We start from the raw sequence: 22,704 nt of genomic DNA on the forward strand, positions 1-22,704 counted from the left end.
TTGGTTGAGATTTGTTTCCCAAATTAATAGTGAGAATAGAAACATATGGAATACAATTTGGAACCAGCGTATTGTTCTGAATAATTTTTGGCCACTGGAACTTACTGAGGCTATAATTGGCAGAACCTACTCTCACTTCAAGTTTCTCTTGTAGCTGTATGTACAAAGAAAAATACATTGCATTTTACCACTGAGAACATTAAAATGTAGAAAACAAACTTGTTAGTCTGAACATTAAAATCAAGCACCACAGGGGCACCTGGGTGGCGCAGTTGGTTACGCGTCTCTTGGTTTCCACTGTAGTCATTGATCTCACGGTTCATGGGTTCGAGCCCTGTTGAGCCTGCTTGGGATTCTCCGCCCCTCCTCTGTCTCCGCCCCTCCCCCTGAGCTTGCTCGCACGTGCACGTGCTCTCTCTCTCTCTCAAAAAATAAATAAATAAATAAACTCAAAAAAAGTCAAGGCATATAACAATTCAGCAAGGCAGAAAAAGATTAGCCATAAAATAGTCATCTAGTGGCTAATGTAGCCTAGCCTATGTAATCTTGGGAAGAAAAATTAATGTGGCTTGCCGTATGCCTCATATGAGGTGGGGTCTATTTGTTAGGGCTTAGGGTGGTGGCCATACAGGGTTAGGCTGGAGAGCTGTGGCATCTTGGTCTGTCATTGTGCACTTGCTGTCATAATCCAGTTGGTGCTGGAGCATCCACTCTGAGGCTCTTGGTTCTGGTGGCCCACGGGTGAAGCCTTTCAGCAGGGAGACCTGCTTCAGTCTACACGTTGCCAGTCTTCATTGTCACAAAGTGTGGTACTTTTTCATAGACTTTGGATGTTATCATCACATGGATATTTCTTGTGTCTATTCCTAGCTCTGTAGTCCAGTTAAACATAACAGGCAGGGAGACTGTTTTCCTGTTTATCAGTGTGATTCTTGAGCACCCGTTAGCACTGTACCGTTTGCTTTCCTGATCTTAAACTCTGTTTCCTCATTTGTACAGTGGAGCCCGTAACAATATCCTCCTAAGTCTGTTGTGAGGATTGAGTTAAAATATGTAGTCGTGTGTTAGCATCATCATTATTGTTGGTAATTCTTACAGTATCCCTAGCAAGTAGGGTGGTGGTATCCCCATATTACCTAAGGTGAAACTTAGCCTCTGAAAGGTTAAGTGACTTCCCCCAAGCCACGTGGCTAAGTGAGTGGCAGAGCCAGGATTGAACATGGACCTGTGTGGCTGCAGGGCTCACGCTCTTTACTACACCTCAATGCCATGGCCAAAGTGTTCTCAAAGCGTGGTTCTGTTAAAGCACAGAGTGGGCGTTGGATGCATGGCAAAGTACCTTTGAAGCTTGTGCTGTGGTAACTGTCACACAGGGAAAGGACTGTGTGGAAACAGCCAGTCACTGTTGAGGGTCCTAAATGGCATAAATTACAATGGTTTTGTTTTCCTACAGGTGCACTTCTTAAAAGAGGGATGTGGAGCCGACAATGTATGTAACAGCAACCTTAAACTAGAATATAAATTTTGTACCCGGGAAGGAAATCAAGACAAATTTTCTTATTTACCAATGTAAGAATTGCTCTGTCATCCTATCAAAAATGACTGCTTTGCAGTGGGTTACTGAAAATGTACTGAGGGCTCTGTCATTTTTCTTGTTTTTTGTGTTTTTTTTTTTTTGCATTGTTTTTTTAATAGTCAAAGAGGTGTCCCAGAACTAGTTCTAAAAGACCAGAAGGACATTGCTTTAGAAATCACAGTGACAAACAGCCCTTCCAATCCAAGGAACCCCACAAAAGACGGCGATGACGCTCATGAAGCTAAACTCATTGCAACTTTTCCGGACACTCTGACTTACTCGGCCTACAGAGAATTGAGGGCTTTCCCTGTAAGTGTTTTCGGAGAGCTGTGAGGAGGAAACACCCAGAGCTGTGCAGCAAGTGAATGCATTGTGATCTCGTGTTTTTTTTTGTTACAGGAGAAACAGTTGAGTTGTGTTGCCAATCAGAACGGCTCACAAGCAGACTGTGAACTTGGAAATCCTTTTAAAAGAAATTCCAGTGTAGGTGATGCCTTTACATACTGTATTGTACTGTTCTACGTGCCATTACAGTGTTGACATGCTTGATCTCTGGTAACATCTCTTTCTATTTGTTTAGGTGACTTTTTATTTGATTTTAAGTACAACTGAGGTTACCTTTGACACCACAGATCTGGATATTAATCTGAAGCTGGAAACGTAAGCGTTTCTTCAACCTTTCCATTCAGAATTATTTCATGAAAACACAGCCAAAGAACCAGCTCTGCTCAAACTCCTAAAAGAAGTGTAATTGTAATGAGAAAACTGACGGTTAAAATGAAACCCTATTGTTTCCTTTTCATTTTCAGAACAAGCAATCAAGATAATTTGGCTTCAATTACAGCTACAGCAAAAGTGGTTATTGAACTGCTTTTATCGGTCTCTGGGTAAGTGTTTGTGTTAGCATAACAAATCAGTGTTTAAAAGAACCGTTTACAATCCTGCTAAAACTGGTGTTTTTTAATTTAACAGAGTTGCTAAACCTTCCCAGGTGTATTTTGGAGGAACAGTTGTTGGTGAGCAAGCTATGAAATCTGAAGATGAGGTGGGAAGTTTAATAGAGTATGAGTTCAGGGTGAGTTGAAACAGTTGGTCTTCCGTATTATATATACTAAAAGCTAACATATACTATATATGGTGATATGTGATGTAATTTTAATAAATGTGGATATGGATTTTAGTATGTAATATCAACATTAAGCAATATTAATAAATAAGCATGATAAATGCTCAGTTAAAAGTGAGTTCACCAATTTTTAAGCAACAGACTGGCTTACGGTTAAAAGTTTTATCCTCCACAATGAAGAACACAACCGTCTATTCAACATAGGACTTTCAAAATCCAGTTCAGTTTGGCCATTTTCTTATTAGAGAGTTTTAATGTGTAAGTGGTGTAGAGACCAAGGAACACCTCGCCCCTCCCCAGAGTCTGTCTGTAAAACAAAAATCTCAAAGTACTTCATATCTGGCTTTAGAATGTGTTATGACTCATTTCTTCCTCCACCATAAGGACATCTTTCTTACTGTGTGTGGCTAATGTTCCCTAACATTTCACAAGCCCAGTGCCAGTAAGGAAGACTACTGATTGCTCTTAAGCATTTCAAAATAGGAGTCACACAGTGCCTCTAAGTCTGGTTGGATGAACAGAAACGCGTAGGACAGAGGTGGCTCATACCTCATCCGTGGATTTGGGTCTGAGATGGCAAGAATGTGCCCACCCCTGTCGCCAGCAGGATGAAGGGGTTGAATTCTGTTGTGTGTCTCAGCATCATAGACACAGCTGTGACAGGTGGTGGCGGTGGCCGTGATGATGCCTGCGCAGGGGTGGCTGAGAGCCACGTCTCTGGGCTCCGCAGCTGTCCCCGCGCACAGACAAAGAGAGCTCGTGCCTCTTTCGGGTTCTGCTGCGGGAAGTTACTGTGTCCCCAGCTTGGACTCCTGATTCACGGCTGTCATGATGGTTTTTACTCAGACTCTGCGTTGCTACCCAAGCCTCCCCTGGGTAGTAGAGGACAGAGGCTGCTTCATGTTTACAGTGGGAGGGGCTTCCCAGAAGCAGGTTATCGGTGATTTCCCCTGAGTGTGTTGAGGGTGTGGCGTATCTACACCACAGATGCTGTTGCACACGCTAGTTCCTGGGTGGGAATGAGCAATCATTTCTCTTTACCTTTTTTAGGCATCAATCTCTGTTTTGGACCCCATATTGGTAGTCTCAATTTTTGGAGCCTATACTTTCACTGTAGGATTATGCCAGATATTTTGGGTTTTGTTTTTTTCCCCCCTTGGCAACAGGAGCTGCTACTTAATTTTATGTTGAGAGAATTACACTGAGATATATAATACGTATTATTTTCTAACAGGTTATTAACTTGGGTAAACCTCTTAAAAACCTCGGCACAGCAACCTTGAATATCCAGTGGCCAAAAGAAATTAGCAATGGCAAATGGTTGCTTTATTTGGTGAAAGTAGAATCCAAAGGCTTGGAAAAGATAGCTTGTGAGCCGCAAAGTGAAATAAACTCCCTGAAACTAAAGGTATGTTGATGGATTTATCTCCTGTCTCCATCGATGTAAATAGGGAAGCTAACCTTTGAGGGGAACATCATCTTTTTCCTTAGGAAACTGACATAGTGGCATGTTGACTTTTTCTCTGGTGTCAGTTTCTCTGGTACAGTTGAGTATCCAAGTCAGGCCGAGGGTTGCTGCTGATTAGTGATCGTTATGGCAGGGTCATTCAGCACTTGTTGAAGGAAACGACGCTTCCTGGAGTTTTACAGCCCAGTATGACCTATAAAGAGGACTAGGATATGGTTCTGGGGGCTGGCCAGCCAGTGTTAACTCCCGGGAGAACCAAACTCATTACAAAGGATATTGGCACCTTAGCAAGTGACCTTCAGAGCTTTCATTCTTATTTTTTAAAACAGTGAATACTTAATCGAGTCTTTATTGTGTCTCAGACACTGTGCTAAGCATTTTATTTGCTTTTTCTCATTTCATTCCCTTGATAGGCCTTTAAGGTATTTTTCTTATCCCTACCACTTCATAGATGAGGAAACTGAGGTTCAGAGAGATTAACGTTTTAAGAATCAGCTCGGCAGTTAAGAGGCGGATTCTGCATTCAAGCTCAGCTCCACCTGTTTTCAGAGCCTGTGTTCTTAACTGCTCAGTACTGGTGCACATAACGGGTTTATCATCTATGCTCCAGTTGGAGGATCTGCTTTGTTATTGCATGTCTGTTTCTTTTAAGTTGTAGAGTGACTCGTGTATGACCAGTGTTAACAGTTGGTGGCTTATAGAAGTATCCTCTGTTCATCAACTTTGAAAAACAAGATGGTCCAGGGGTGCCTGGGTGGTTGAGTTAGTTGAGCGTCTGACTCTTGATTTTGTCTCAGGTCATGATCCTAGGGTTGTGAGATAGAGCCTCATGTTGGGCTGTGTGCTGAGAGTGGAACCTGCTTAAGATTCTGTCTCTCTCCCTCTGTGTCCCTCTCCCCAGATCACTCTCTCTCTAAAATAAAATTAAAAAAAAAAAAAAAAAGAAAGAAACCCAAGATGGCCCATTACTCTTAATCCTGTCTTAAGGAAAATGCTATTTTGAAGCAGAATTCTTACATGGCTTACTTTTCAGTACTCTACTTTGAATAAGTCACTGACTAGTTCCTTTGCTTTTTTCCTTGTTCTTCAGTGTCATTTATTTATTCAAGATGTGCTGATTTTGTACCATACATTAGTTACTGAGCTGGGTGCTAAAGATAAAGCAATGAAATCTGATGCCTGAACTCAGGGTACTCAGTCTGGTGAGGAGACAGAAGAACATAGAAAGCCTCTTTCTTTGCCTGAGTTTTGAAGTCAGAGTGGGAATAAATGACCAATAAACTCGCAATGAGATCGGAACATTTGTGGACTTCACACTTAAATTATTTCTGTGCCTTTGATGACAGGAGACGGGCAGATGTTAATTGCTGATTACGTGAATTTGGCGTTATTTGGGAGGGAGGGCTCAAGGGTTTGTATGCTAGGGACAAAGAATTACATTAAGTAGAACTGGTTTGGATATAATTTCTTTTCAGGAGTCTCACAACTCAAGAAGGAAACGGGAAATTGCTGAAAAACAGACAGATGATGGCAGAAAATTTTCTTTATTTGCTGAAAGAAAATATCAGACCCTTGTAAGTATTTTTTCAAGAGCCAGGACTGTTTGACAGATGGTGGCGGGAAGGTCTTCCCTGTACTGTTGGATTTTAACTGCCCCTCTTGTGTCCTGTCCAGAATTGCAGCATGAACGTGAACTGTGTGAACATAAGCTGTCCGCTGCGAGGGCTGGACAGCAAGGCCTCTGTTGTCCTTCGCTCGAGGTTATGGAACGGCACGTTTCTAGAGGTTTGGTCCTGCCGTGAGGCTGTCCCCTGCAAGTCATTTGCTGTTTCTTAGGACGTCTCTCACTTCCTTAATGCATTTGCTAACTTTGTCTCCAAACAGGAATATTCCAAAATGAACTACCTGGACATTCTCGTCCGGGCTTCCATTGATGTCGCTGCCGCTGCTGAGAATATCAAACTGCCACATGCAGGCACTCAGGTGAGAGGTCCCCCTGTCTTGCCTGAATTCAGAGAAAATCACTCTGTCTCTGCCCTGTGCCCCAGCCTGAGGACATGCTACCGTGGCACTCATTTCGCTCAGCACCGTGACCCCTCCTTTAGGAGAGGTCAGATGATGCTTTAAGGTGCTGCCACCCCCAGCTGTATTTTAATAGAATCACTGGAAAAAGAAGTACCTCTGGGGTCATCTAGTTCTGCAGTGCACGTGGCAGATTGGAGAGCTATTAGCCCCGTGAAAGAATAGGTGCACCTCCCACCTCTGTAGAAACCCCAAGTCTTAGACCATCCCTGATGCCGTAGTCATTGCTGGGAGTGTCCCCGCTGATGGTCACCACCACTTTATGGAGCAGCTCATGGCACGTGTGGCCAGCTGCAGTTATTGGAAAAGATCTCTTTACATGTGAATCCAGAGGTGAATCTTATAAAATCGGCCCCTGGTTATGCACCTTGGCACAAGTCCCAAATGAGCCCTCTCTCTTAGCCACGTAGCGGCCTTTGGAATAACTGAAGGAAACGGAGATGCCCCTTGGACATGCCTTTCCTTCCGTTCAGAGCGAAGCATCCACCTCTTCAGTTACCCGTCATGCCAGGCCCTCTCCTCCTGGGCTGGCACTGGCCCGGCAGTGTGACTCCCACATGGGCAGAGTGTGGACCTGCTGTCTGCCTGGTTCGCCTCACCCTGAGGCCCTGAACTCCAGACACCTCGGCCCCACGCTTCTGTCAGCCTAAAACTTGGTCTTACTGTGAACATGGGAGACTGTGTTTGCACTTCTAGCGGCTACGGTTTGTGTTCTGCTGAAACTTCCCGGTGTTTTCAAAAGAATGTGCTGTCAAGCTGTAGCTCCCATATCCTGTCCTTGAGCAATTTTTAAAAATCTAAATGTATACCTTTTAATATTTTTTAACGTTTATTTATTTTTGAGAGACAGAGGCAGAGTACAAGTGGGTTAGGGGCAGAGAGAGAGGGAGACACAGAGTCTAAAGCCGGCTGCAGGCTCTGAGCTGTTAGCACAGAGCCTGACGCGGGGTTCAAACCTACCAAGTGCGAGATCGTGACCTGAGCCGAAGTCAGAAGCTTAACTGACGGAGCCCCCCAGACGCCCCTAAACGCATGCCTTTAAATGTGTCCTTACATTTTATGTGATTTGCTTGTGGTCTGTCATTTCAGTTCACAGAGTAGTTCTGAGTCTTGATCATTTGCCCTGGTAGTGTTCTATGCCTGCAAGGTTTTATCTTTTTCAAAGCTGAGAGGCATGCCTTCTCTGGCCTCACCCAGGCAATTGAGAAAAATGCTTCACGGGACTGGGAGCAGTGGCTTCAGGGGCACACTGGAAAGGGTTCCTTGTGGGGGTCTGTAGCCCACAGGGGCTTCTGTCATGCTCTCAAGATACAGTGCCTGCATGTCATAGACCAGGATGTTTTACAAGAGACTGGAGAAAGATTGTGACTTACCGTTCTTAAACTGATCTACTGATGTGCCTATAGAAGTGTTTTGGCTTCAGTCCTTTGAGCCAGCAGTGAGCTCTCCTGAGCACTCGTTTCTGAATACAGTGATTTTTAGCTGTTAAAACCTATCATCCAAACTAGAACACATTTGTCTTTTTGTCTGGGGCAAATGCTAAACTGGGCAGGATGCTGGGACAAGGGATATAAATTAGGATTGTCCTAGGCTCACCGGGACATATGTCACCCTGGCCTTAGATTATCTTTGCATGTTATTCCAGCCCACCTTTCTGCCTCTTATCAATAAGGCATCATAGAGGACGGTCAGTGGAGCCATAACCTTCCTGAGAAGCCCTTCTCTACCCTCTCTGACTGGAGGCAGCTGTGATAGCTTGCTAGAACTTTAAATCAGTAAGCCTGAGGGGCACCTGGGTGGCTCAGTTGGTAAGCGCCTGCCTTTTGGTTTCGGCTCAGGTCATGAACTGCTGGTTTGGGAGTTCGAGCACTGCCGTGGGCTCTGTGCTGACAGTGCAGAGACTGCTTGGGAATCTCGCTCCTCTGTCTCCATCCCACTCCTGCTTGTGTGCACTCTCTCTCAAAATAAATAAACACTTAAAAAAAGAACAACAGTAACCCTGAGAATCACTGAGTTTTTAGAGCTGGAAAAAGAAACACGTTAGAGGGGATGGATAAACATCATAAAGCATTAATAAAATGTCTACAATTTACTAGACATTTTACTTATGTACAGTCATTTAAACCTCAGAAGAATGACAAGGTAGACCTACCCATTTTACCAAAAAGGAAGCAGGCACAGTTGGGATCCTGAGTTGAAACCTAGAAGTCTCTGGTTTCAGGGCTCCTATTCTTTGACTCTGTAACGCCTGCTTCCCAGTAAGTCTCCAGATGTCAGATTCCCATGAGGAAACAATCCAAGGAAGGTTGTCTCTCCCTCAGGTCACAGGACCGCCATGTGACGTGAGACCAGACCTTGGGCTCACAGGCCCCCATCAAGTGCTCTTGTTTCCTGGAAGATGATGGGACTAGGGTGCTGGTACCCAGTCTAGTGGCTGGGTCACAAATGAAAGTGCGGTTCTCTGGGGCATTTCATGTAAGGGCTTGGAGAACTCGTGCATGCTAATGGGAAGTGGAGTCTGCTGTGACCCTCCTTGGTTATTTAATAATGGGTGGATTTGTGAATGTATTACTGTTTTGTATCTAGAGTGCATTTCTTTTGAAAATGGAGACATTTTCTTATCTCTAGTCTTCTGGTACCTCTTCTATTGACTCTGATTTCTGAGATACAGCAGCTCAGATATCCATCTACATGTTTCTTTAGTATTTTCTTTAGTATTTAGGTGTACTTTTCCTGGGCCTAAAGATGTGAGCTTAATTCAAGTGTCAGGATGCCTTTCTCTTTATTCTCTCACTTATTGTGGGTTTCAGTTTCATCTTTATCTTAGTCCATCTGTCCTTTCTAGCCTGAAGATCATTTTTCTTTGGAGATAGAAGCAAAGGAGGTTGAGTAATTCAGTCTTGTCTTTTGGTCTTCATATTAAAACCTCTCCTTGCTTTCACTCTAGTCCTGGCTAGAAGGAAAGAAAAGGAAGAAAAACAAAAAAACAAAAAACACCTTTTAGTTTCCTTATGACCCAACCAATTTTAAGAGTGTTCTGTTTGCTTCTCAATACATTTTAGCACATTGTTATAATAAAGTCAGAGAGCTGGTCACCTAATTGAACCAGATAAAATGGTTACATTTTAGCATCAATTAAATCCATCCAGTTAACAAGTACTTATTGTGCACACACACTACGGGCCTTCCCTGCACAAATGCTAGAGAAGCAAAGTTGAATAAGATACAGTGTTGACTGTTAAGAATTTCATGGTCTAGGGGAATGTGAACCAGGAGATAATTGTTGAATTAAGTCAAGGAAGGAAGAGATTGTTTATTGGTTGTATTTATATATCCCCTACTTCATTCCTAAGGAAATTGGAAAAGAGTATCTGCTTCCTCGTTGCCGAAAATAGGTAAAAGGCATATCATTCTTCAGGGGAATGTGATTTTCTTCTTTTGGCTCTAAATTCAGAGAATATGAGATCTGGATCCTTTTACAAGATGGGTTTCTGATATGAGGAACGCGCATGAAAGGTGATGATGTCTTTGATAGAGAGTTTTGTGAAAGATATGAAGATCCCTTCATGTGATTTCTTACATTGATGTCCTAAGAATAGAGAGTACTATGTCACAGAGTGATTCAGGGGAACCATTCTGGCAGTGAGCAGGCAAATGGGGTCTAAGCACTGCTCGCTCATGATGGAATTTAATGCGTCAGCAGAGCTCAAGCCTCATCTTCACATGCATATGTGAAAAGTGCAAACACCTAGATTTTAAAGAACACCCCCCCCCCCAAATGTTTTTGGAGTTGGAGTAATTTCTACTCCCCTTAACCTGTCACTGTCCATCAATAATAGCTGCTGTGGCAAGATCTGACCAGGCTTTCCAGAGCTCTGGAGGTCACAGCTCACGTCTGGTCTCCCCTTCCCCAGTTCTGAGGTCAGCTCCCCCTTGATTCCCAGTCCCAGCTGGAGAATGACTGTCTTAAAAACAAAACAAAATTTAGGTGAAAGTTTATGGAAAAAACAAAGTCTTGCTGACTCGCCTCTCTCACCTTCCTGGACTGCAGTGTGGCCTTACACACAGCCTGGGTTGGCAGAGCACATCTGCCCTTTACAAGTGTAGCCCTGCCCCTGGCTTCAGTCTTCAGTCTTTGACGCTGAGTTGTTTCACAGTTTCTGAAAGGCTCCAAAATCTGGTTTGAATGGTAGTCAGACTTGGGGCTAGACCTCTCGGCAGGATGTACACTCCACCCCCACCAAATCAAAAATTACCTTGTTCAGCTCTTATACTGTTGGATTGCTGCCATTTATAGGAGTGGTTTCCCCTATTATCAGCCATTTAAAAGGCACTCTGATACACAGTGCGATTGTGGGGCTGGGTCCCCTGCCACGGACCAGTCTCCACTCCCCACTTCCAGATTTATCAGAACTTATTCTTAAAAATGAGGATGGTCCTTCCAGGTTGTCATCTGGCCCCCAAGTAAATGAGACCAGCATAGGCTAATTTTTTTGGTTTGTTTTGGTTTAGAGTAGGCAGGCTTACCAGTCACATCAAGTATGCTATTTCATCACTGGTCTCTCACCATTCTTTCTTCCCACTAAATGGATACACCTGTGTTAGACCCAGTAATCAGGGGTGGTTTTAGCTTACAGCTGGGATGCCTTTCCGAAGGGGGATGGAAGGTAGGGAGGATTGAACAAAGGCCCCCCCCACCCCCCACAGTTGTCTGGCAGGTTGAGAGAAACCTCACTGAGAGCATAACAGGAAACACAGTAGCTGGGAGAGGTGTCAGAGTTGGTGTAACAGGCTGAAAACAGACTTCTTTCCTCCTAAATGTTCAAAGAAAAGCAATTCTCTTGCTTTAAAGTATATTCTGTAAATGAGGCTGAGAAGCTACTTTCTATTATAAGTAGAATGAGAAATATTTTAGTGAAGAGGTTTTCTTTTAAAAAGAGAATCACGTAAGTACGGAAGCACAATGTAGACAGACATAGAAGCACTTTTAGGCAGCATCAGGAATTCGATACTAATACAGAGTACTTGACTGAAAACACTTCTCAGAAGCCAAGTACTCACACTTTTTCTTTACCCTTCACCTTACATTCTTGTAATTCAGAAATATCAGAAACCCAACTGGAAGCTCTCTAATCCGTTTACAAAATCCTGTTTGTAGCTATCACCAGGTCTTTTACGTGCTTGGAAAAATAGTCTCCTGGTTTCACAGAAATCCACCTGAATCCTAAACGCACATAACTGAGTTGTTGCAAATTGCTGTAAGCAACTTCTTAGGTTTCTGAATAGACACTATTTCTGTTTCATTGGTATTTGCCAATTATCAAATGGTTAGAGTTTAGGCTTCTCACCAGCTGCAGCTTACAGCTCTAAGCCCTCTTAAGAACAAATCCAGGGCTTACTTTGTCCAAATATATTATTGTAGAACACACGTACAAGGCCATTGCAGGAAACTTTACTGTGTATTAGGGTCCTTCGTTGGACATCCTAACGAAAAGTTAAAATGGTATCAGCAATGCAGCTCCATCCCTGTTTCCACATTTCACATCATCTTTAAAATCTGAGTGAGGAATGGGGTGCCTGGATGGCTCAGTCACTTAAGTGTCCAACTCTTGATTTTGGCTCAGGTCATAATCTCAAGGTTCATGAGCTCAAGCCCCGCATCAGGTTCCGTGCTGACGGTGTGGAGCCTGCTTGGGATTCTCTCTCTTCGTCTCTCTCTGTCCCTCCCCTGCTCATTCTCTCAAAATAAATATATAAACATTTTTTTAATCTGAGGAATACAGGCTAATTATGGCCTATATTAGCCATTTTGGGCCCTTCCATTTCCATTAGTGAAAATGAAAAGAGAAGGTGATCATTCTCAAAAAGATACCAGATTATACAGATGAAACAAGATTGGCTGTGTATTGATGAGTGTTGAAACTTGGTGATGAATAAATGGTTTATTATACAACTTTCTCTACTTTAATTCAATATAAAGGTTTTAAAAAGAGGGGTTAGCAAAAAAAAAACAAACAAAAACTTTGTCAAAACACAGTCCAGCATTTTCCAGGTTCTGAGAAAAGATCTCGTATCAATTAGATCAAAGGCATCGCAATTAGGCTGTATTCAAAATGTGTCTGGAACAGAATTAGAACTATGAACCCCACTTACAGTGGTGCTTGCTTTTGTGCCCCATAGGTTCGTGTGACTGTGTTTCCCTCAAAGACCGTAGCTCAATATTCAGGAGTACCCTGGTGGATCATCCTAGTGGCTATACTTGCTGGGATTTTGATGCTTGCTCTCTTAGTGTTTTTACTCTGGAAGGTAAGTCCTGGCTGGCATTTGAGTTTTTATGTTTTTTGAAAACAGTGAATTTACACTGATGGTCTGTACATTTCTTTGTAATGCTTCCCTTTCCCCGACATTTTATTATAAAGCTTTGCCAACATAGAGCAAACTTGAGAATTTTACAGTGAAACCTGTATATCTACCAAGCACCTTAGATTTAAAGGTATGTCATTTGTACATTATGAGGAGCTTCCTAAATAAAAAAAATCTTGGTGCTTTTCACATAATTTAGCTGTTTGGAAAGTAACAATTTAAAAGTTTTACTACTTCAGCGTTTTCTTCATCTTAAATTAGGAATCTAAGCCAAATTGTTGGATATCCCATTAACCTGAACGTGTATCCTTGTTAATTTCAACTTCTGTGAATAAACGGGGCTTACTTACAGTTGCAGCCAGATTAGAAATAGAAAAGCATGAAATTGGGGTACCTGGGTGGCTGAGTTAGTTAAGCATCCGACACTGGATTTCAGCTCAGGTCATGATCTCACAGTTCGTGAGACCGAGCCCCGTGTCAGGCTCAGCACTGACAGCACAGAGCCTGCTTGGGATTCTCTCTCTCCCTCTCTCTCTCAAAATAAATAAACAAACATTAAAAACATGAAATTAATAACTCCATTGCAAGGGAGTCCTCATAGCCTCTATCAAACATGAGGAAGATCTGGGTTTAATTTGATGTTCTTCATGAGAATTTGGTCCCGCAAATAAAGTTTAGTATCTTCCCCTTGATTTCTGCCAGTAAATAGTCTACATTACAAAAATATGTGTGTGGGATGGATGCATACTTTCGTTGCCAAAGATTGTGACCTGTAGATTTTGGACGATTCTAAGTGAGTAAAGGAGGCTCATAGTCCCTTATCGACAGTTACAAATTGCAAAAAAACTGAAAATTTGTAACGACTTATTTGGGAACAAGACGACATGTGAAGAGAGGCAGTATATACCCTTTATCCTTTATTTAGCAGTTCTGTGAAACTAATGTCTAGATTACAGTGGCATTATGTATGCAGCATGTTACTTTTCTAAGATGCCAAAATTTCTGGATTTCCAGAAAAATTCTGGTCCACAGGATTTTGGGCAAATGATTATGAACCTCTACCAACAATCTCCAGGACCAAACCACCTATATCCTTCCCTTGGATCCAAGTATAATTGACAAGGATTCAGGATATTGTCACTTTCAAATATTGGACATTTCTTTTTTATTTTTCCAAGTAACTTCCTTTTCCTAGTGTGAGATAACTTTCTGGTGTCCTCCAAATGTGTGATTGAAGCTTTGTAATTGTTCATGCCAAGACTCCTCCTTGAATTGGACATTAGCCAATCCTACCTCTGATGTTCACTTTAGGCAGTAGGTTTCTCTGGTCAGCACAGCCAGCCATAGGAGATGCTCTGGAAGCTATTTTGGTATCAAAAACTGAATTTGAGGTTTGATATCTGAGGATGACCGTCATGTACTCTTGGGAGGAGGTCACAAAGACAGTCTTTTTCAGAGCAGGTCTTATTGGCAGTCTTTAATGAGGGTGAGACATAGCAGTGGGTTGAGAGTTAAGAAACCCAAGCTGTATAATTTTAGGCAAATCATTTCATCTCCCCAGGGCACTGGTTTGTTTTAGCTCTTTAGTACGTACATTGGACTGTGTGATCTCATGGGTTGTTTGTAGCTCTAAAGTCTCCAGAACTCAAAAGTGCAACTCAGACAACCTCTATGTCCCCTCCATGAAGATCATTTTTATTACTTTACGGATACTCTTCTTTCTGAAAGTGAACTATTTGTTTTTATGTGTTAAAATCCTAGAACTGGAGGGCCAGAGAGGACTCTGGTTCAGTGGCCTTTAAAGTGAGTTTTGCACATCCACATAGGTGCCAAGATGAAGTGAGGCAGGGGAGTTAGTGCAAATATCCCCACTTCAACCAGAGTAGTTCTGATATCTGCTTTAAATTCCAGGACATTACATAGGGTTTTGTTGGAAGATAAAGACAAGAAGTCCTTGAGGCTGGTCCAGTCGCTTTAATTGTGCCGACAAGGATGCTCATGCCTGTGGATATTAAGAATGTTGCCAAACTGCAGGCAGGACCAGGACTTCGGGTTCCTGGCTCATTCCTTCTCCCCACCCTGTTGCCTGGCATGTGTGACTGAAAGTTGGCTGGGTGTGTTCACTGTGTATTAAATGGAGAGAGTCACAAGTAAACACCAGGATAGAGAGTTTAGATCCGTGCTGCCCATAAAACGCCCTGTGATAATGGAAGTGTTCTGCAGCTGCACTATGCAATGTGTAGTCATGAGACACAGGTGACTACTGAGCACTTGGAATGTGGCTGGTGCGACGGAGGTATTTTTCATTTAAATTTGAATACTCTCATGTACTTAGTAGTTAGCATGCTATACAAAACAGACCTAGATTTTTACTTTCATGAGTTGCCAGGCTAGGAAGCACAGTTTTCCAGGAGGGCAGGTTTATTTGACCAAGCTATGTTTCAAAGGGCAGTTCCATAGCCTTATGAACAAGTAGACCAAAAAATTTCTCCATCATTGAATGAAGGAAATTATAGTAGAAAGTGGAATTACACTTCTGTGTTCATTTAGAGTGACTTAACCTGAAGAACATAGGTTCCTACCACTTAAGGGTTTCTTAGTGGTTCAGAATTTGGGAAAATGACAGCAATCATTCTTTCATGATGGTAAATTCAAATTTATATTGTGATTTACCCACAAATCCAAAGGCTTCGAGTAGATGGCATTTGTTCCATACAAGTTACTGTGAAAGGCAGAAAAACACAGCATCTTTTTTTATTTGGATTTGTGCTAAATTTTAGAGAACCTCCTTAACCTTTGTCTAAGTAAAACGCAAAAGTCAATCTTTTGCCTGTTTTAGAGTTCATATTCATAATCGTTACAATGATTTTTGTCCTCAGGATTTCTGTTACAAATACAAAAATCAGCTGAGTAATGTCATCTAAGTATCTGACCAGAGACCCATGAGAATCGAGTTGGTTTGGTCGCTGTCCGTGTAACATAGTGCGGGTGGCGGTCCACTTTTGGCTGATCCATCATGGTCTCTTTGTAAATAAACAAGCTATAAATAGAAAACAGGTTAACATCTGAGATTTGCTTTTGTTTAGCTCTTATATACAAAACTGTAAAACTGACTAAATACCTTGCTTCCTTATAGTGTGGTTTCTTCAAGAGAAATAAGAAAGATCATTATGATGCCACATATCACAAGGCTGAGATCCATGCTCAGCCATCTGATAAAGAGAGGCTTACTTCTGATGCATAGTATTGATCTACTTCTGTAATTGGTAATTGATCAATGTTTTTTAATTGCTAGCTGTGGGACGTGCTATGGTTGTGGTGGCTAACTTTAAGAGCAACAGCTTGCTGTGTGTGTCCCATTAACAGATGTTTCCAAATGTCCACACTGGCTTGCCTTGCTTGGATTTATTCTATTTCACTTGAAAGCTCAGGGTTTTTTTATTTTTTAGAAATGCACAAAGAATCTTTTGTTGCAGGTGAGTTGTTCTGTGTTGTCGTCAAACATCACCCACAGCAATGAAGAAGATTGTAATCTATGTACACACAAAAGGAGGCATTAGCCCTCCACAGTAGCCCAGTTTGCCATGTGTTGTCAATCCAGTACCTAGCATCCCACTTGGAATTTCAAAGATGAATAAGAAATCGTGACTGGTTTCTTGTCCATTTTGGAATTTCCCAGAGATAGAAGCTTGTGTTGACTGCCTAATTAACCTGTTGCATGTTGGAAACATTGTGTTTCTCCGGAAGAGAAGGCTTTCTGTCTTTTTTGATCTTGCTATAAAGTGATGGGGGAGGGCTTGGAATGCTTTTATTGTTGCTCAGAAATTGTTTTATGCTAGCTAAGCATGCAACTTCCTTTTCCTGCTTATCTACTACAGGTCAAAGACCATTACAACAAACTATGACTGTTGTTGACATGGTGGACATGATGGCCAATTTCAGAAGATGGTTCTAAAGTGACCTTCATTATGCAAAATTCTAATATAAAAATGATCTGGACAGTTACTATTTCAATGTTGTTGTAATGGAGTTTGACCTTGTTTCATGTTCCTAGAGATTTTATTCAACTTTGGTTCTTGGTTGATTTTAAGTTCATGTATTTTGCTTCTCTTGTGTGTAGATCCATGGAAACAGGAATTGGTGAGAATTCCTTTTTCCATTTCTCTGGGCATGAGAGGATAGAATTACTCCACAATCCCTTTCCATGACATTGTCATGATGAACCCCAGCATTTCCATTTCAGTTTTACATACCACCCTTGATTTCCTCCTTTGTCTAAATGAAGCAAGAGCCACATTTTGTAATTGATAGGTATTTTGGCTTTTTGCACAGAATAATTATGGAGTCCAATGTAGAAATGGCCTTAGAACAAACTGTCTTGGTCAGTTTTTCCTATTGATTTAGTGATGCCTGGATATAATTTTACTTTGCCCTGTGACACTTTTATAACATCTAAATGTTCCATTCCTGTTACGTGATACAAATTGACCCTTCCAACTGTCTTCCCCAACTGTCTTCCTCATCTTCCCTCTATCTGCATTTTTAAATTGAAAACACATCTGTTTCATTAAACGTATATTTTATTCATTTTAAAAATTCAGTTTGAGTAAAAAACTTCCTAATATGTTCTCAATAAAAATCTACTTTCGATTAGATTGAATATTTTTTAAAAAATGAATAAAATATATATTCATTAATAATTTTAGTGTTAAATTTCCTTTGCCAAAAAGATCAGGGGTGCTCGGAAATTCAATGTAGTGCTACTGTCCTCAAGTTTTTGTGGTACACAATTGATTTTATTACAGGACACAGTTACTACATGATTTATTAATGAAACAGCTTAATTTATAAGCACAACAGGAAATCCAGGCAGTGTAAATTGCCTGGTAGCTAATGAGAGATATGTGCTGAGCCTTGGAGGAGAGAAGATTCTTAAATTGGCCCATTTGAACACTGGCATATTTAAATAGTAATTTGTAAAATATTTGTGCTCTGATTCCATTTTGTTAGTGGGAAAGGGGTATGAATAATCTTTGGTTTATGGCCTTTATTAGAATATCATTTTTAAAGACCAATCTTTTTAACCTGAAAATTAGATCTTTAACATACAATATCGTGATTATAAAAAATGGAAGCATTTTTCCATAACTCTTAAGTTTGTTAGTAGAGACACAATGGAAAAACGGACTTTTCTTCCAATGTTAACAGCTGTCTTCTCTTCTGTTTATCCCCACTGCTGGTATGTCTTTTGGACCTACTAGATCCTTCTTAAAAGAAACCATGTTTATTTTTTCCCCTTCATCCAAAGGTAGGCGTAGCTGAACAGAAAGCTTAGACATTCCCATTTTGTGCATTTGCTTGTCTTGAGATACTTAGTTTGTTTCTGTTTCTCTTTCCCCTTCGTCAGTGCGGATTCTTTAAGCGCTCTAGGTACGATGATAGCGTTCCCCGATACCATGCTGTGAGGATCCGGAAGGAAGAGCGGGAGATCAAAGATGAAAAATATAATGATAACCTTGAAAAAAAACAGTGGATCACAAGGTGGAATGAAAATGAAAGCTACTCTTAAAGGGGGCCAGAAAAAGCTTCACAGTTCCCAAACTGCACCCTCCCCCTCCCAACTCAAATCGAAACGGACTTAAAAGGCTGCTCCATCCCTGGAATATTAACTTCAGACAGACTACACACAGTACGAACTGAGCAGTTTCAACTGTGGACGTGGTCATGTAGCCTGAGGCTCCGGTTTTGCACAGCCAAATTTAAGACTGTTGGAATGGATTTTTCTTTCACTGCCTTAATTTAACTTTCCGGGTTGCCTTTGTTGTTTTGGTGTGGCTGACTTACACGTGCCGGGACAGGGACCGCCGGGTGGCGCTCACGTGACATCTTCCCGCTTAGCCTAGCTGAAGAGGGCTCCCCGTCTCGGCGCTAACAGACTGGTCCTAACCTGGCGCTGCCTCTGCACACATTGTTCCCATAGGACTCGAGAACTCGCAAGTTAACTGTCCCTCATCACAAGACTATGCCGTCGGGGGAGTTGTATTTCGATTTAAAGTGCTATTCTTAAATGTGCAATAGGTGATGCTGCCATCCTGCCATCTTTTCCCATTTCCTAGATGTGTGAATACTCACACTAGATAACATACAGGTTTCATGCTTCCTTTTCACTAAAACACACAGGTGCAACAGACTTGAATGCTAGTTATACTTACTTGTATATGGTATTTATTTTTTCTTCTTTATAAACCATTTTGTCATTGACAGGCCAAAGATTCTCTTCAGTTGGATTAAACCATCAGAATTAGAACCTGGATTGTCACTGGTTTGGATTTACTGCAAAACAACAACAACAACAACAACATTCCTTATAAAGTTCCTACTGCATCTCCCTTCATGACAGCCCTCACACGCCTTCCTCCAGACCCAAAATGTTTAAGAAATAGGAATTAACCGTAGAGGTTTAATCCTTACCACACAGTGGATACTTCTGAGTTTGGAGCCCTGTGTGATGTGTCCTGCATTTTGTGCTGTAACTTTCAGGAACCCTTGGAAATAATGTGTTCGTTTGCTGAACTTCAGTGCAGTTTAGTCCTTACTGCAAGTATTGTATAATCAGGACTTGAAAGAAATGGTGGGTGCCTCTGGCAGATCCAGACTGATCCAGCATGAGACTACTGAGTATCTGATAACGAAAGTCAGAACATCATGGCTTTTAAGTTTTTGAATGTTGGAAACAGTGAGTCAATGTTCTGTCTTTAACTTTGTTTCCTCCCCTAATCTGTATTCCCCCAAATTACTTTGGGACTGCACTAACCACAATTTTAAATGGCTTAATTATAAGAATGGAAGTGGCATTTTTATACATTCAACAGAGATTGAATAGGTAGTACAGCTGAATTAAAAAAAATTTCAAAATGTTATATGGGGAATAATAGCAAGCAGGTGCTAATTTGTTTGCATATAGTATAAGCAGTGTCTCAATCTTTCAAAAGAACAAAATACAGCTATATGTGCCATTTTTGCTGTGGAGCTTTTTTTTTCTTTTCAGAAATCGTATGCCCTTAAGATACTCTTGTTGTACTTTGGGATTTTCATTCACAAAGACAGTTTTACAAATGATACTTTGTTTACAAAAATTTCTCTAAAATCGGTCATACCAGTGTTTGAAATCTCAATTTCTTCCTTAGGTAACTTGTAACCTAATGCACTGTCTTTCTAGGTTGCTAAGAAGCTGGTATTTTGAGTGTTACAGACCTTTGTTATAAAAAAAAATGAATAAAAGGGAGGGAGGAGGTGGAAGGGTGGTTCAACAACAATGAAACAAGAATGTAGTGGTGTTTATTGTTAAAAATGTCATCTCAAGTCAAGTCACTGGTCTGTTTGCATTTGATACATTTTAATACTAACTAGCACTGTAAAATTATTTCATGATTAGAAAATACCTGTGGATATTTGTATAAAAGTGTGAAATAAATTTTTTATGAAAGTGTTCATTGCTTAGTAACACCACATTACATATGTGAAACAAACTCTAAAATTATAACCTGAATTTTTTTTATTCCATGGAGCCAAACTGAAGTATTTGAGATTTTTATTTTATATGATTGAAGGTTTTCTTTTTTTCCTTTGGGCTCTACTGTTCAGTTGATGTCAAAAGAAAATGATCTTAAAGACGGTTTATTCAAGATGCCTACAAATTGAGATGTCGTTTAGCAATGATACCATGGAATGAAGAGTAAAAGTTCCTAGGGCAAAGTTGCTTTCTTCTTAGAAGGTATTTTGGATGTGACATGTGTCATTACTGATCACCAAGGACTGATCTGACAAAATTGACCAGTCTGAAAATATTTTCTTCACCAAAGGATTTTGTTTAGATTTAAGCAATTTTATGAACCTTTTCTAGCTGGTTTATCACAATCTAATAAATAAAAATAAGGCATGTATGTAGTGCTCAGATAACACAGCATGCACTGGCCTGGATAATTTTCCAATGCAAAATATACTGTCTAGTAAATTAATAGTTTTCTATTTGGTATTATATAGTGAATTGTAGTCTTAGTTCTCTGAAGATCAGACCGGTATTACCACCCAAAGAAATGTGGGTTTTTAATGACAGACCAGTGGCTGTGAACCTCTTATTCACGGTCCCAAGGATCCGCCCAGATTAATTACTACAGTGTGTAATCACTCAGAGTGTCCGTACTGTGGCCTGGCTAGGGTGATGGCATAAATGACTTGCACTGGACATCATGCCAATGCTTTATAGGACGCCAGGGATTCTACCCCTTTCTCTCCCTCTTAAAAAATCATACAGGAGTGCCTAGAAATGACAGTTGTAGAGTAATGGGATCCATTTACAAACACTGACGTTTTGTTGTTGGTTACAGATTACTTGCCACAACCACACACTGGGTCATGCCCTTGGGGTTGAGACTAGTTGAGACTATTGAGATGTAAGTGGGAATGCTTTAAATTGTCCAGACCAGGGGAGTAAGGATAAGACCAAGCCTTCTACTCTAAGTGAAAATATCTTACTGAGAAGTGATCTCCAGTACACTAACCTATGAAAGGACAATGTGGGAAGACAGACTGGGATTAACAGATTGTTTTGTTTTGAAGAAAAGAGTGAAATGCTATAGGTGGCTGGGTTCCACATGAATACAACCTGAGGGCTAAGAAAACAGGAATGTATGAAAGTTGTGATCAGGTGGGGTAGCATAAAGTAAATGATTACAGGCAATTCTATAACACCTAAGGGTAGGGTCCAGTCATGGCTCAACCACCAAGGAGAAGGCAAGGTTCAAAGAGATGAAGAAAATTAACTTCAGAATGATTTCAAAACAGTAGCTATCGCAAAAAAAAGCTAGTAGGCCTCTGTTCTCCTAGTAGTTCCTGCTTCTGGTCAAATGGCAAGTGTTTTCTTTCTCTTTCTTTCTCTTAAAAAAAAAAAAAAAAAAAAAAGGTTTCGCTGACTCTGAAAGGCCCAGCTGTTAGAATGGGGAGCACTGAGTGCTGAGTACCAGTGGCTGAGGCCAGGTGTGCAAAAGGCGATAACAACAGACCTATCTAGAGGGACAGTTGTGAAAGGATTCATGGTTAAATCCTCCAAGAATAAGTGAATTATAAAACACAAATCAGAGTGAGAAAACTGGTCTAGCACAGTGTGAGGGTGGAGAAGGTGCCACAAAGTATATAACCAGCCAGGGAATGGTTAATGAGGACCCTGGAGTAAAGGAGTCAAGTGCAAATTTTATAAGTCAGTGGAGCTCATGGGCATCAGTCTCTGCCCTTCTGATGCCATCTCTCAGGCTGTCTGTTGCATGGAAATGAGCAGCAACAGACCCATGTTAGCAGAGATCAGATAAAATTTCCTACTATTCATTCTTCTAGAACATTCACAAAAAAGTCTCAAACTATAGGGATGACATTACTTCTTTTGTTATCCAGAGCTTAGCAGATAAGCATTCAATTCACCAATAACCAGTAGATAGATTTAAGTGAATATTCTGCTAACACCCTGTCATTGTGAAATGGAGATAGATGTCGTTTAACTGTTTCTTCCAGTTGGAAGTAAAACTTCTAAGGATGGTAATAGACTCTGGGGATACACATACAAATGAGACCTCTTATAGGAAGCTTACCTAAAACAACAGATGGCAAACCAAAGCAATCTTGAGAAAGAAGAACAGAGCTAAAGGGATGTATCCCAGATATATTACGAATCTATAATAATCATAACACTACGGTACAAGCACAAAAAAAGACCTATGTCGATGAAACAAAAGAGAGAGCCTAGAAATAAATCCAAACTTATCAGTTTATGACAAAGGAAGCAGAAATATACAATAGGGAAAAGACAGTCTTAATAAATGGTGCTGGGAAAACTAGTTTCTTACACCATACACAAAAACTCAAAATGGATTAAAGACTTAAATGGGAGACATGAAATCATAACTCCTAGAAGAAAACCTACGTAGTAATCTCTTTGACATCAGCCTTAGTTAGCAACATTCTTCTGGCCAGGTTTTCTCAGGCAAGGGAAACAAAAGCAAAAATAAACTATTGGGACTATGCCAAGATCAAAAGCAT

General features: G+C 41.0%; 1 protein-coding gene and 1 long non-coding RNA gene across 3 annotated transcripts in view; one reads left to right on the forward strand and one right to left on the reverse strand.

Moving 5' to 3' along the window:
- Positions 1-20,108, forward strand: part of ITGA6 (integrin subunit alpha 6) — a 78,550-nt gene extending 58,442 nt beyond the window's left edge. The window contains exons 14-26 of one of the 2 annotated variants that reach the window (XM_043577053.1): positions 1,454-1,569; positions 1,696-1,885; positions 1,976-2,059; positions 2,157-2,236; positions 2,386-2,463; positions 2,549-2,651; positions 3,937-4,110; positions 5,646-5,744; positions 5,845-5,955; positions 6,055-6,153; positions 12,433-12,558; positions 15,752-15,881; positions 18,023-18,133. In XM_043577053.1, coding sequence (XP_043432988.1) covers positions 1,454-1,569; positions 1,696-1,885; positions 1,976-2,059; positions 2,157-2,236; positions 2,386-2,463; positions 2,549-2,651; positions 3,937-4,110; positions 5,646-5,744; positions 5,845-5,955; positions 6,055-6,153; positions 12,433-12,558; positions 15,752-15,859 — 1,368 coding nt within the window. In that variant the 3' untranslated portion in view covers positions 15,860-15,881; positions 18,023-18,133. Of the gene's footprint in view, positions 1-1,453; positions 1,570-1,695; positions 1,886-1,975; positions 2,060-2,156; positions 2,237-2,385; positions 2,464-2,548; positions 2,652-3,936; positions 4,111-5,645; positions 5,745-5,844; positions 5,956-6,054; positions 6,154-12,432; positions 12,559-15,751; positions 15,882-18,022 lie in introns of both variants that reach the window. The other variant, XM_043577052.1, reaches the window with a different exon arrangement.
- Positions 17,423-18,938, reverse strand: LOC122481460. The gene is made up of 2 exons (XR_006296855.1): positions 18,828-18,938; positions 17,423-18,130 (listed from the first exon to the last, which is right to left on the reverse strand). It is a non-coding gene; the product is annotated as an uncharacterized LOC122481460 (long non-coding RNA).
- Positions 20,109-22,704: the final 2,596 nt, after the last annotated feature.

The sequence above is a fragment of the Prionailurus bengalensis genome, chromosome C1, assembly GCF_016509475.1.
Source record: "Prionailurus bengalensis isolate Pbe53 chromosome C1, Fcat_Pben_1.1_paternal_pri, whole genome shotgun sequence".
NCBI lineage: Eukaryota > Metazoa > Chordata > Mammalia > Carnivora > Felidae > Prionailurus > Prionailurus bengalensis.